Below are 15043 nucleotides of genomic sequence, written 5' to 3' on the forward strand. Positions count from 1 at the left end.
ATTTGATATCTAGTAATGAAAAGTGTACGATATGGAGACAAACCTATATCTTGGGTTGATCAAGAAAGCAAGACCAATCGTGCAGTCGGGTTCGGACTCAGAGACTCATGCGCACTCGATCCGATCCGATAAATCTTATGGATGGGTGAATATCGAACCGGAAGTGCGAGGAGATCCAGAAACCAATGGTTTTCTAGGGTTCGAGCAGGGAGACGAGAGGTTTAACCCTCTCCGTCGATGGCGATCCGAGCCCTCTCCAGAGCGAAAATCCCCAATTTCTCTCCACCGATCCTTCGAATCCTCGCAAAACCCTCGCATCAATCCTCTCCTATTTTCCATCCCCAAGCCCCGATCCGAGAAACGCATCCGCGCGAACAAATTTTCGAGCTCAGGCACCTCTACCACGACGGGAGGCCGCGAGGGCCCCTTTGGAGGGGGAAGAAGCTGATAGGAAAGGAGGCGCTTTTCGTGATCCTGGGCCTCAAGAGGGTTAAGGACGATGATGAGAAGCTCGAGAAGTTCATCAAATCGCATGTATTGAGGCTGCTCAAGATGGACAAAATAGCCGTTCTCGGTGAGCTACAACGGCAGGAGGAGGTGGATTTGGCGCTCAAGGTACGATCTTTTTGCTGGGCATTGGATTTTGTTTCCGTTCTTGATCTGGGTGTTTGGGATTTTGATGGGTTTGAATGTATTTAAGTTAGAGAAAATATGGAGCATGAGAGGGAGTTTGATGTTAAAGATTAGATTTTGCTATGAGATTTTGTGGAAGAAATTTGGGATTGTAATTAGATTAGAATTTTTGAGGAGTTGGCCTTGTTTGGGATTGATCATTCTATATTCTACAGCTCCAAAAAATAAGTTCATCAGGTGTCAAGCTTTAAGTAATTTGTTTTGAAAATAAGGAATTTTTCATGATTGTAAATTCCCAATTTCACTTGGGCTTCTTTTTCGGAAATAGTGGACCAAGTGGTTCCCATAATGATTATACATAGGATTTGATGTATTTCTAATGTAGATTTGATGATCTCTCGTTTTTTCTTGGTACTCGAAAGGGGCACAAGACATACTAGAGGCAAGAGAGAGCTTGAAATTGATAGATTGGGAGGTAGGAGAAAGAAGAAGGAATGAGAAGGCATTTCTCAAAATGATTCACTTTAGGTAGTCTTCTCTGCAGCCAGGTTCACAAACAGGGTCGTTACCTTATTTTGTTGCCTTGGTTAGGAGAGGAAAACTCTCTGTTATTCTTCATAAGAGAAGGAATTTAGGGTTCAAAATCTTCCCTTGTGCTGTTTCCTGCGCAGCTGAATGTCTTCGCGGTTGTCGAACATATATCTCAGCTTAAGATATGCTGCCTAAAATCCCTGTTTATGTTCTTGTTTTCTTTAGTCTGTGGGCTTTCATTCAGTTTCTTTGTGAGCTTCATGGCAGATTCAATGGATTTAAGTTGCAGTAAGTTATTGCCACCGGAGCTAAAATTTTCATCTATTTCTTCATATGAGCATTTCTAGTATTTGTTGGTGAATAATCTTTTCCTTGTCCCAGCGTATTGTAAGAAGATTAGAGGTCCATGCTTGTATGCCTAGTTGTAGTTCATTGTGTTGAAAATTTCTGTTTTCGGTCTATAAATGACTTCCTTGTTTCTGTGAATTGCCTCTGCAGAATTCATCATTTTGAGTTCTTTTTTTTTTGGCTTGTTCTTGTTTTTCTTTCCAGATGTTCAGGATAATCCAAAAGGAGGAATGGTATAAGCCAGATGTGTTTATGTACAAGGATTTGATTATTGCTTTAGCAAAGAGTAAAAGAATGGAAGATGTCATGCAAGTGTGGGAGAGCATGAGGAAAGAGGAGCTGTTCCCTGATTCACAGACATATGCTGAAGTTATCAGGGGATTCCTGAGATATGGATCACCAGCAGATGCAATGAATATCTATGAGGACATGAAGAAGTCCCCTGACCCTCCAGAAGAATTGCCCTTCAGAATTTTGTTGAAGGGGCTTCTACCACACCCTCTGCTGAGGAATAAAGTGAAACAAGATTTTGAGGAGCTGTTCCCAGAAAGACATATCTATGATCCCCCGGCAGAGATCTTTGGTATGAGCTGAGGTATGTTTGTTGTTTAATTCCTTTCTATTTCTTTCCTTGAGTTCTGTGCTTATGCACATTCCAACAGTTTTTAATGTAATTGAGCTGTGTTTTTCTTAGTTTGGTTAGAGCACATTATTTTTGTTACCTGGCATTTAGATTTCAGATCTATACAAATGTTTGAAGCAATATCTTATCCAGAATATCCTAAGATCCGCACTGACTGGCATATGAAGTAATTTCTTCTCTTGGAAATCAAGATAGAGTATTTCAGTTTCTTTTATCTGTAAGTATCAATAAGAGTAGTAGGAGGTTGCCACACTTTGAGCTATGCCTGATGGCCATGCCCCTTTCTTAGCATCTTTTGCACAACATGGTCTTGCATGCCATGCAAGTTCCCTAACCACATCTGATTTAAGTGATCAACCTATGACAAGTGCTATAACCATGTCTTTGCAGTATTCATCTAGTTTAATATGAAAGATGAGAGAAATAATTGAAAATTTAATTCTTGGTCAGCAAGATCCTTTCAACAATCAACTGCAGCAGTTCTGGGTGTACTTGCATGTTCGGTACTTCTCTGGTAAAATTTTAAGGAAGGTCAATTTAGTGTTATAATGAAACCAGAAGAGGTTAATAAATTTAATTCTGGATTTTTTGCTTACTTGGTACAGAAATTCCAGAAAGAATTGATAGGCAATTGAACTAAATTCTTATGGAGCACAAAATTGTACCATCTAATTTGTTAAATAATTCATGGCTTGTCATCACATTTGGGTGAGTTCTATGCGAGTGGTCTTATGTCCCGCATGGCAGCATAATCTTAAGTTGGATTTTTCATTTCAGGTCTTCCTAAGGAACTTAGATTGTATCGGCCAATTGACATGGTTAAATTAAAAATCATTCCAGCGACTCTGGCAGCAGAAGAGGAAGGCAAAACTTCATCTGATGCAGTGAAGAGGGTTCCATCAAAAAGTCCCTGCAGAATATGCGCTGGCTCACCCTCATTCACCCTCACCTTTTGATTCATGATATCAGAAGCTACTTGTGTGCATACCAATTAGACATTCCTCTGTCAAGAAAGATTGTTTTGCCTCACCCAGGTTGTGATCTAGACCACATTGAGAAAACCTATGCAGTATCTATGCAGAAATTTTTGGTCCATCTCTTGCTGAATATTAGTCTTCTGATTTTATCATAGCATTTTCTTCCCTCAAGTAGCATGCTCTTGGCGTAGCAGGCAGGATATCATTTGGTCTAGAGTAGATGTGCGGCGAATGCTTTGTGAATCAATGCTCCATTATTCTAGCAGCATGCTTCGATATTTTTCATATATTTATAGATGATAGTTAATTTTGTAATTATCTGGCTCAATACATTACATCATTAGTTCATATTATCATACGAGTACAAGTGCTAGTGAAGCAGTCCCGTCGTATCATATCCTACGTTTTTTTTGGATGCCCCGTAGTGCACGAGTGGAAGTTTTTTTTATATTAATAGAACTCTGGCCCATGGAGTCCCCAAAAGAATGTGAGCACTGGAAATTGTAACTTGGCTGGCTTTTCTCACCTGAAAATTTGCTTATATGGAGAACTTATCCTGGGCATCCGAGTTTGGTTACATCCTGGCATCTCAAAATGGCATGAAATGTCGAGTGTTCTTTTAACCCATGAGAATTCACGCCAACAGATGTTGTATGGCAACGAATTATACAAGCATGCAAAAGTACAGTGAATTATACAAGCATGCAAAATTACAGATCATATCATAATTCTAAATTAATAATAATTTTTTAATTTTTGAAAATTAATTTAATCATGATCTAAAATAAATTATTCTTATAATCAATTGTTTCAAAAGTGATGTAAGTCGAAATATGCTAACTAATTATTATTGATTCAAATCAAATATGATGTTCTAATTACACTAGTCTAAATAGTCTAGAACTTCAATAATTGTAAATATTTTTAGAAGATCTAGCACACTTTTCTAAATCCCGAGCAATCTTCTTCTTCTTCTTTTCTCTATTTTAAAAAAAAGTTACTATTGTAATAATAATATGCCCAACCTATTTAATCAAGTATATAATAAATATCACAATTAAATATAATAAACTAATTATCACTTTATCAAAAATCAAAAAACATACTCTGAAGCATTAGATTACTTATTTTTTTAACATTTCAAAATTTCACTCCAGTTAAACGGATCAGATTCGTCTGCTTTAATATTATTAAAATAAAATTAATTTGTATCAATATATTAAAAGCTAAGCAAAGTTGAAAATTAAAATGCTATTAGAGATTCATCCTCGTATGGAAATTCGGATGAAAAAAAAGCAAAGTCGATTAGGTGATAGTGCCCAACTGCCTAGGTGGGTCCGAACAAGGTGAATTCAACCGGTCTAGATTCAATCAGTAATCTGGTAGGGTCATCCTTGCATCTAATCCACAAGCTAAAAGAGGAATCAGCTTTTTTTTTTAATTAATAAATAAATAAGAACAGAATGGGAAGAAAAGAAGAAATAAGAAGAAGAAGAAAACGAGAAGAAGAGGAAAGAGGAGAGAAGAGGACCAAGCATGGTGGAGCCCGCTGTAGCGCCTCGACGGCAGCGACCAAGGACCTCAACCACGGCTGAAAATGGTGACGATATGTGAACAGGTCAAATCAAAGCCTCGTGATGATTTAGAAGTTAAAACCAAGCAGGGCTAAGCTTGAAGGAGGAAGAGGAAAGGAGGAAGGGAGCTCATCGACAATGGCATGGCAGATGTCTGTCGACTATAGTGGTGGATTCTGATGGATCCCATTGAGATAGGTCTCGAAATAGAAAAACAAAGCAACGAAGAAAAATAGAGAAAGGAGGAGGGAACTTCGGGCGGCAGTGCTTAGTTGGGATGGCATGCCGGCCATCGGAGTTGAGGAAGAAGAAGGGAGAAAGCGGGGAGGATCTCGGTGGTAATCCGTCGCAAGGGACGAAGGGATCTAAAAGCTTCCGAATGATCATGGCTTAATGGCAGATGAGGCCGACAGTTTACTGGTTGCACTGGCCCCCAACGGCCGCCGATCATTCATACCAGTCTCGAGAAGCTCGCGGCGGCGTCCTTATCCTCCAAAATGGACACTTGAGCGGGGGTCGCGATCCCCTATTCCGATCTCTCCCACCACCCCCGCCCACCCCCCTCTCTCTGGTTTTTTATATTGTTATGCAGAAATCGGTCGGGCTTGCCAACTTCAGTCTAATATGGGCCGGATATCACAAATACTGGAATTGGAATTCACCCCTCAAAGAGAATTTGGTATTCTCAACTTTGAGGTATAGTCCACGAGATCTTAATCCTCATCTACTCTCTAGGTAAGCTGGATTTTCATACTTGGTTCTACTAGTTCTGACATCTAAACAGGGCTTAATATTAGTTGTGTATAAGTGATAGTGAACCAGTTCATGGATATTGGTTGATAAATATATCTAGACAAATCACCAAAAATTTTCGTTTTAAATGGGAATTGTTGTTGAATAAATCATAAAATCTATGAATCAGGGGAAAAAAAACAAACAAAGTTTGCTAATCTATCAATATTTAGAATTTTATATTGTCTCATCATTTCCTTATTAAACAAAATCATGGATTCCTTGTTGGATTTTATGGACACCATGCAGAAGATTAGAACAGAAAATATAAATATAAATCAAACTAGAATAGATCAAAGCGTACCTTGAGAGTCCTGAATAGCCATTGATGATCGATGCAGCAAAGTCCTGTGAAAGAAGAAACACAAAATAGAGTAGATCTTTCTCTCCATCTCCTGTTTTATGCCTGTCTCCTCAATGAGATAAGTGCCCTTTAGGAAGGTAGAGATCTTGATACCCTAGAATTTTTCTAAAGGCAGATATATTTAGGAGTGGAGTGGAGACCCAGCACAATTAGTAATGTTAATGGGTCGACCATTAACAGAGCCCATTAACTAAATTAGGCCTACACCAATGCTCACTACACCACATGACTAAGACAACAAAGCCCAAAATAACCATATGATCACAAATTAATTATGAGCTTTTTAATATTCATTCAGATGATAACTTAGCCTATATTACGCAACAAATCAAATTAAAATCTATCCATAATCAATGAAAGTCCACTTTAAAAAGAAATTCCAACATTCCTATCGGCAAAGATCTGTTTCAGGTGATAATGCTCATCGGAACACAAATGCCATAACCACAAACAGAACTTTCACTATCAAAGGAGTATCCCACATACTTAAGGTGGGTGATATATACAAATGTTACCTTATAAGGACCACCTTTCAATCATAAAGCACCAAAAGCATCCAACCTTAGCAATATTAAGCACATATAGGACCCAAAACTATGTCAACCATACAAAATCTTCCATGTACCTACTCTTCTAGCAGCTAGAAGCTCCCCACCCCCCACCCCTCCTCTTTTTTTCTATAAAAAAGAAACTGGTGATATTTCCAACAGTGTTGTTTTGATTTATCCTCTCTTAAGCAGAATCACCAAAATCGTTGCGATTGCCAATGCAACAAATGATTTTTGAACCACATCTGCAGAAGAGTTGCAATGACTCCCAGTTGAAGTGCCCATGTAATTTTGAAGAAAATCGGACAGATTGGCAACCATCTTTGACACCTTCAATTTGAAGTTCTGCATAAAATCCATGAACCTAGTCCTTGAGCTTTGATAGGAGTCCCGTGAAGGATGAGCTTCAGAGCTTTCTGGAGATTCGCTTGACTCTACAACTGTTTCAGAAGGGAGAACTACTGCAGCAGAAACCACTGATAGATTTCAGACCACCTATAAATGTAATCAACTGAAACAGAACATATGAATGTTAACTAGACAGAATGATGCTTACCGGACTGTTGAGTCTTGTAGAACTCTTTAACTTTAGGATTGTTCATCACAGCATTCCAGACATTTTCATCAGAGGCAATTGACGCAACAACATTCTGCACAGCAGACCAAGACAGTTGGAAAATGAAGAGATCTCTTGCTAAGATATGATGAATAACAAGTAAAATAATATTAGAACACAGAAAAAAAACGTCATCAGACAAGGAGAATTTCAGGATTACCAGTAGAACCCAATTAGAATCAAACTTTAATTTAATTTAATAAGATGACATTATCGTAGATTAAAGCCAAATGGACATGCTTGCGGTGGCAGTATCTGACTTGCATGTTTATGCAAGAAAGAAGCAACCATGTAGTCTGATGACCCAAAGGTACTTCATTCTATAAATATTTTTAACAACTGATTTAGAATTTTAACATAAAGAGAGAGAGAGAGAGAGAGAGAGAGAGAGAGAGAGAGAGAGAGAGAGAGAGAGAGAGAGAGAGAGAGAGAGAGAGAGAGAGAGAGAGAGCAAGTAATCAGAAAAGTCAACATGACAAAGTAAAATGTGCACATGCTGGAATAAAGATCAATGCCTGCACAGAGCACTTGATCGGTGTTCATATTAGATAGCAAAATGCAAATTATGGATTTGTGATTTTACGAAAGAATATATTCATTGATGAGATGTATGTTTTATAATGATCATTAAGGCTAAAAAATGCAAATCTAAAACATCAAAATTCCTAGAAATTGAAGGCATGAGTGAAGTTGGAACCTGAGCTTCAGGGTTCCCTTGTAGCAAGGAAAACATCTGAATGACATGATTAGGCGTTGAGAAAAGTGTTGAATTTTTGCTCATGGTGCAACCTTTGGTTTCTGACCCCTCCAAGCACACAGGACTTTGTAGGCTGGCTCCCAGACCACCCACTGTGGAATCACAAGTGGTGCTAGAAGAGAAGTATACCCTATAAAAAATATCATTATTAAGTAAAATTTAGCAACTTGGCATGATATCCAACTAAATTTACCAATATCAAGTAGTAAAGGTCCCTTCTCATTTTGTATAATGTATCCATGTCCAATTATTGAATAAGAGAATTCACATATAAATACACACATAAGTAATAATACCCATATTTTCAACCCAAAAAGGGGGCGCATGTTGCAAGCATGTGTTTTTGGGGGTTTGACATGAGAGTGTGATGAGGGGGTTTATTGCTCAAGAACAAAGGTAATAATGTATTGCAATTTTTAAACAAAGAAAAAAAAAGAATGAGACAATACTTTGAAAGTTAGTAAATACAATGGTAAATGCAGAACTTGCCTTCACAAAAGAACACCATAATACAAAATAATAACTCTATCTATAACAAGAAATAAGCAAACTTTGAACATGATCAGTAAAACAAGACAACTTTTTAACTTGATAAGTTTCAACTCAAGCTATATGAGTCTTCATACCTTGTTTGACCAAATAATGATTCCAAAACTCTTGTTTCTATAAAGTACCCAAATACGCAACATGGTATGTACTTCAACCGGCCGTTAAGAAGTTATACACATCATTTATGCTATCTATTACCCATGCAATTCCAATCCTCTTCTAAAGATCAAATTTCCAACAATTCCCTATAAGCAAGTTCTCAAGTGGTACAGAGGGAAGAGCAAACTTCTTCAGAGGATAGAACAAACCCTTACAACTGTATCGGCTACAGAAATAACAGACAATGACAAACCTATTGCCCTGGCACATATATAGATTCCAAGAATAACTACCTTCCACCAACTACTCAAAACCAACTGTTAGAATAATCCCATTTGTAATCATATACTAACTGCAATATATTTTCCTAGAAAGATGGAAAACTAAGATCCTTTCTGAAAACCTAAATTCCGCATCTTTGGACTTCACGGAGCGGTTCTAAACAAAAAGTTGCTTCTATATAATCCACTCTTGAGTGATCATTACCACAATCAAGAATACCATAATGTACTGCAAAATTATATCAGAAAAATTAGTATAAAAGATCATGTAGGTACCGATAAAAGAAAAATAATCTGTAAGCTACAGCCACCACCCCATCAAAAAAAAGGAACCATTTTTTTTTAATTTGAAAAATCAAATCATTTGACATGGGGCATGGTTTAGAGTCATTTTATTGTTCCAAGAGAATCTTTAAGACATCGTCAACAGAATTATTATGAATTAACTATAGAGAAGTAAAGATATTAAGAAAGAGGATCAAAAGAACTATTACGAATTAAACGGTAGAGAAAAGGTATTAAAGAAAGAGGAACTTAGAGCTCACTTCTCGACGGCATCTTTTAGTTCCGCGGTCGCCGCCTTGGCCTCCTCCAGGGTCGGGACAGGCCCAAACACGAGCCTGGGCGCCGGATGCAGCGAATCGAGGAGATCCTCCTCCTCCCCAGCGAAGACCCAATCGTCGATCCCCCACGCCGGGAGCTGGATCCCGGGGACTACCGGCACACCAGTCCGATCGTTCTCGAGCGAAAGGATGGAAACCAATGACGCCCCCTCGGCCGCCGGCGCCGTGGCGGCGACGGTGGCGGTGGACGGGCTGGAAGCCCTCCGGGCCGCCGCCGCCGCGTCCACGGCCGTTCGGTAGCCGCCGACTACGACCGCCTTCGCAGCGGTTCTCATAACTCCTCCTCCCATCTCACCCCCTCAAACTCTTCAATCCTAGCCTACGAGACGGGAAAGAGACCGGAGGAACGGGGAGAAACACAGAAAGATTCACGCGTACGAAACCTATAAAGATATGGAGGTTGCGTGGAGAAAGAGTGGTTCAAGACACCCTTGTATTTTGAAAAGTTGCGACCATCCGAAGAGGCATTCGAAGAGATGGAAATAGGGAAAGCCGATCATGGATACCGGAGAGGGGAATAGCAGCGAAATATAGGGATGAAAGTCGACCGGTTAATATTATTCAAATATATTTAAATATAAATAGATATTTATATTTTCGTATCCAAATATATTTAAATATAAATAGATATTTGAGCATCTAGTATTTATATTTGTATTTATATTTATTAAAAAAATAAATATAAATATGGATAAATAACTATTCCATTCGTATTTCATTTGTAATTTTATTTAATTTTATATAATATTTATAAACTTTTTTAAAAAATAAATAACCGCATTAATATTCTATTAACTTGATTGGTCATCCACCTAATAATATATTTGATTTTATGATTATCAAGTTCAATTATCCGATTTATATCTATATTTATATTTATACTTTTGGTATTTGATTTGTATATGTATCTATTTAAAACAAATATAAATATAAATTTGTGCATCCAACTAACATTCATATCCATATATATATATTTGTCAAACAAAACAAATATGAATATGGATATACTAGTATTTGGTACACATCTGATTTAATTTCAGCCCTAATGGAAGAGAAAACCATTTTTTTCATGTGAAATCAAGTTAGAGAAATGAGAGATATTAAAGGTGCATTGGGCTCTAGTTGTATTTGGACACTTTATGATCTTATATGATTTTGAAATTATAATTAAGAGTTTATGATAAAAGATGTTTAACCATGCAATGAAATCTTTTTGAAAATTTGATTTATGCATTTTTCTTTTTTTTAACAACCAATATTTAAAAATCTTAACTTTCAACTTCAAAAAATTATATTAAAAATTTATAGCTTTGAAATTAAAAATCTCAAAACACAATCTAAGAATAAAAGTGTGCCTAATGAGCGATAATTAGTCCAAGCTCAATCTATACAAATTATTTCTAACTAGACTTGATCCAGCTCGTTCTAACTTAACTTGGCACAAATGTCTTAAAATTACTTGACCCAATCGGATCTATCTTGAACTAACTTGATATTTATTTAACTAGACCAAAATCAATAGTGAGTGTAACTCATATTTCAGATAAAATATCTAAGAATTGGTACCAGAACCTAGGTTTGTGTCTTGCCCTCATGCTAATTTAGACCTGGATTTCTCAACCCTAATTAAAAGGGGTAAAAAAACCTCTTTGCCTAACCAATAGGAAGAAAGCTCAACCAAAGCTGACCTAATTGGAGCCATGCAGCTTGATTTCCAACGTGTATGAGCTTCAAGAGGTGCATGCTACCAGGGCATGAATTCTTGTGACACAGATTGAATGATTTGAATGACTCATTCTGAATGAGAGAGTTGTATCCAACCACCATGATTTGCATGGAAGATTCGTAGTTTTAAACATCCAATTCTTTGGAGTTGAAAAGGATGAGATGGTGGATAGTTGATTTTTCACTGAAGAGAAATTTGAAACCTTAATTTAATCTTTTCTAAACAACTTTTTTAGTCTATTTTATATCACTCAAGAGAAACAACTTCTTGCTGACAAAATATGATTGTTAATTAGGTCAGTCAAGTGTATAATTCTGAGAAGGAAGAAAAGAGAAAGAGCCGAGGTCAACAACCAAGGCAATGTAATCCTTTGAGGGCTGTTGCGCTCAAATAACAACTTGTCATTTAATTAAGAGAGCAATTTCTCTGGTGAATATATGAAATGTAAAGTGAAAATATGTATGCTGTATAGAGATTTTGAATTTCTCTAGTGATACTGGTTATATTTTCCATGTTTGGCTACATTTCTACTCTCTCGGGCTTAAGAGCTGAGAAGCCAGGAGCAACATATCGAAAAAACTAAAATGGACGAAAGAGTTAGGGTTGTATCTTTCGCGCGAAAGAAGAATTTATTTTCCTTCACATGAATCAACCATTGGATCGCGCAATAGTTGCTTCAAGATCTGTGCAGACGATGAATAGAAAGTTTCGGAGTGTTTTAACATCTGTGCAGATCATGATCTGATTGCGACGTCGCAAAAGAAGATCAATCATTTTTCGCAAAAGATACAACATGAACTTAAAGAGTTATGCAGGCTAGTAGCTTGTCAATTTTCTCCTGTAGTTCATCAATCCAGAACTTTCTCTTGGCTCTTCCTCATTCAATTGCTATATGTGGTTAACAGCTTCCAGAATTTGTTGCCATCTTTGATGTCAGTTTGATATTATCGACAAAACTGCGGAACTTCTGTAAGATGGGGTTAAATTGGTCAGTGAATTTCGAGCCTGTGCTTTTGGCTGACTCAGAGAATCCTTGCCCACCAAGGATATTAGAAAAAGAAATGAATTAAAAAAATATCAACTATATTTCACTTAATCAGGCATCTGCTGTGCTAACTAAAAGACATGGATATCATGGGAAGCTTTGCACTCTCCAGCCAATGGGCAATCCATAGCCTTTGATTGTCCCTTATTAGTTTCGGCAGAAGAGAGAATGAGAGTGAAACTATGTGGAAAAGATTTAATCATTAGTTATGGTTGTGGCAGGAAGACATTTTTTAAATCTATTTTGTATCATTCCACTATAGTTTTGCATAATTTTAATTATAAGTCCAGAAATCTGTGTAGAAGATTAGATTCAGGCTGAATCGAACAACTACTCCAAAGCTATTACTTGATCATGTCCATTTCATGCATGTAAGCACTCGTTTGAAGCTAAATTCAAGAAAGAAAATCATTTTTGAATTTACATTGGTGAACTCTCATGCTCAAAAATTGGTTAAAGAAGCTTGGTACTGGATTATGCGATTGTAATTCATATTAGCTTGGTCTCTTTTAGGCTTTTCAGACTGATCAAGAGCCTTGGGGGTGTCACCTCACAAACAACTTGTTTGCAAGTAATTTTAGTATACGTGCTGCAGTGCTGATGATTTTTCCTTAAAAAGAAAGGAAGCGTGAATGATGGGTGAAGGTATTCTAGTTAAAGAATGGTTTCTCAGTTTCGCTTTCATTCTGGGCTCAAACAAAGCAATTTTCTTAGATATCCACTAGGCTCACAATCATACACTCAACCAATCCATAAGCATGGATTAAAATTGCAATAGAGTTGACCCTCAAACAGTGATCCAGAAAGGTCTCCAGACTCGATTGGGCCATTTTGACTACTACGAATAGGGTTGGATAAGACCCATGAGCAAAATCCGCCACATCAGAAAGCTTTGCAGGTCAAGCTTCTAGATATCATAATTTAGTTACACGATGTCCGATTGAGATGTTTTTTTTTTGAAATTAGATAATTTTTCGAGATCTACCAACCTCTTAAGAGGTTGAATTGGACCAAAATTCTATTATTTAGGCTCGTTTTAAGTTAAGCGGGTTTAGGTTTTTTTTTTTTTTCCGATCGGATCAAACGGTAGCATAGAATTAGCATGACAAGATTCTTTCTGACGTGACAATAATGAGGCCAAGGTGAAGCCAACTACCAGGCACCGATATCACTTCATATTCATGATCAAATGTAATCAAATATTAAGAGAGCAGGTGGCTAAGGTACTACCATTTTCTATATGATGGTCTCTTCATGGCCGGCAGGTATATAAGTTGGGAAACAATGTGTATAAACAAATGGATACTGAAGGATGACCTCTTACAGATAAATAATTTTGTACAGAGTTCGTTTTTGGTGAAGACAGCCCATATCGTATTGGATTTTAAACAAAGTTGCATGAGAGCTATAATAAAAGATTGGACAACAAGAAGAATCTTCCATGTTCAGGCCTAGTTAGTAGTAGATGTAATGTTTTAATTCCAATTTGATACCTTGATCACAAGCTGTGGTCTTCCTCAGCGGGTATATATGATCCACTGTGAATATAACTGGCACGGTTGGTAGAGGCTGTTCAACCACACGACTGTCGATTAGAATAACAACGACCATGCAGAGAGATACAAAAAGGCAAGCTGGTCAATTGAAGCAGAAACGGCCTTTCCTTGAGAGTCGTGAAAGCCTATGCTGCCGATCTAGTAGACATCACATGACGCATTCTTCCAGTAAAATTAAACAAAGCCGAAGATTCCATTGAAAGCAGCAAAATTTTATAGAAAAGGATCCAAGTTCATGGACAATTCAACGACACGAGGGGATTGTTTTTCCCAAAGTGCAGGGCTAAATGATGCTCGTAGGTAGAAACTTCGGTCACATAAAACAAATAACAACGCCGACAGTATATGATATTTTGGATCTGTCGATGTGGTTGTGGTGGTTTCGCCTCTGCAACCTAGATTATTAAAACACATTGCTTCCCATCCGAAAAGCGTAGATGAGAGAGCTTGTTCTCTCATGTCTCCCGATCTCTTTTCATATAGAAAAGAAGCATTAGCACATACAGTTTATTAGCTCTTCCCTTCAGGCTTCAGCAGAAGCTATGCCAGAATTTAAAGAATTACGCATCTCTTTGACTGTAATTACCTAGCATAAAACACAAGGCAGTAATAGAAATTTAGGATATTTTTTAATAGCTGAAGGGGCGCATCAGTTTGGAATCTTGGCATGGTTGCTAGGAAATTTCCAGAGGAACCTGCAACATAGAAGGGTCGCTTGTATTTTGCTCAAGCCAAAAAAAAAAGGGGTCAGTTGTTCAAATGAGAGGATCAGTATCAATGGCTTCCGATATCTACCTGAGGACGTGGACTGGTTACAGGATTCAAGTGTCATCAGAAACTCAGTAATTGATGGTTTTACCCACAATTATAGAAAACTACAGACGGTAAATCTTAGTAATCCAACAGCAGCATTCTCCATTGAACATCAATTTCCTCGCTGCTAAGTCATTGATACTGCAGGCAGGACTACAGGCAATTGTCCACCATATATCGAAGTATGTTAAAATCTCAAGGCCAAATCAGTCATCTTGTGTTAAATCTTCGCCTTCCAAGAAAGTCCTTACCTAATATCCTTCTGTCAGGATTTCTCTACTCTTCTCGAGAAAGTCTAGAGAGCTTATCAAAACCCGGGCCGGCTCGGGCCGGACTCTACAGTAGAAATTAGGCCCGATGGCTATGCCCAGATCCGGCCCTGCCCGACTGTCGGACTTAAATTTTTGTTCAGGCCCGACCCAACTTCATAAATCTGGTTCTAAGCCCGTCTAATCCGGCCCGACCCAATAGGCCCGGCCCGACATGTCCGATTTTTTTTGTTTGGAATCTGAAAATGGGCCAAAATGGCCCGATCAGGTCCGACCCGATTTTTTTGGTGGGGCCGCTT

General features: G+C 37.9%; 2 protein-coding genes across 5 annotated transcripts; one reads left to right on the top strand and one right to left on the bottom strand.

Moving 5' to 3' along the window:
• Positions 1–164: 164 nt before the first annotated feature.
• Positions 165–3303, top strand: LOC103723871 (protein THYLAKOID ASSEMBLY 8-like, chloroplastic). 2 transcript variants are annotated; one of them, XM_008814946.4, is made up of 3 exons: positions 165–615; positions 1717–2107; positions 2933–3303. In XM_008814946.4, exons 1-2 carry the CDS (start codon positions 238–240, stop codon positions 2104–2106), a joined length of 768 nt encoding a protein of 255 aa, XP_008813168.2. In that variant the 5' UTR covers positions 165–237; the 3' UTR covers position 2107; positions 2933–3303. The 2 variants fall into 2 exon arrangements, with proteins under 2 accessions (XP_008813168.2, XP_008813169.2); XM_008814947.4 differs by lacking the exon at positions 2933–3303 and adding an exon at positions 2253–2594.
• Positions 3304–6267: 2964 nt separating this feature from the next.
• LOC103723874 lies at positions 6268–9858 on the bottom strand. Of its 3 annotated transcripts, none has more exons than XM_039125906.1 (4): positions 9258–9858; positions 7724–7913; positions 6967–7060; positions 6268–6886 (listed from the first exon to the last, which is right to left on the bottom strand). In XM_039125906.1, the coding sequence occupies exons 1-4, from the start codon at positions 9623–9625 to the stop codon at positions 6585–6587; spliced, it is 954 nt and encodes a 317-aa protein (XP_038981834.1). In that variant the 5' UTR covers positions 9626–9858; the 3' UTR covers positions 6268–6584. The 3 variants fall into 3 exon arrangements, with proteins under 3 accessions (XP_038981834.1, XP_038981836.1, XP_038981835.1); XM_039125908.1 differs by having other exon boundaries at positions 6268–6868; positions 9258–9857; XM_039125907.1 differs by having other exon boundaries at positions 6268–6871; positions 9258–9853.
• Between the last annotated feature and the right edge of the window lie 5185 nt (positions 9859–15043).

Source organism: Phoenix dactylifera, chromosome 4, assembly GCF_009389715.1.
Source record: "Phoenix dactylifera cultivar Barhee BC4 chromosome 4, palm_55x_up_171113_PBpolish2nd_filt_p, whole genome shotgun sequence".
Classification (NCBI taxonomy): Eukaryota; Viridiplantae; Streptophyta; class Magnoliopsida; order Arecales; family Arecaceae; genus Phoenix; species Phoenix dactylifera.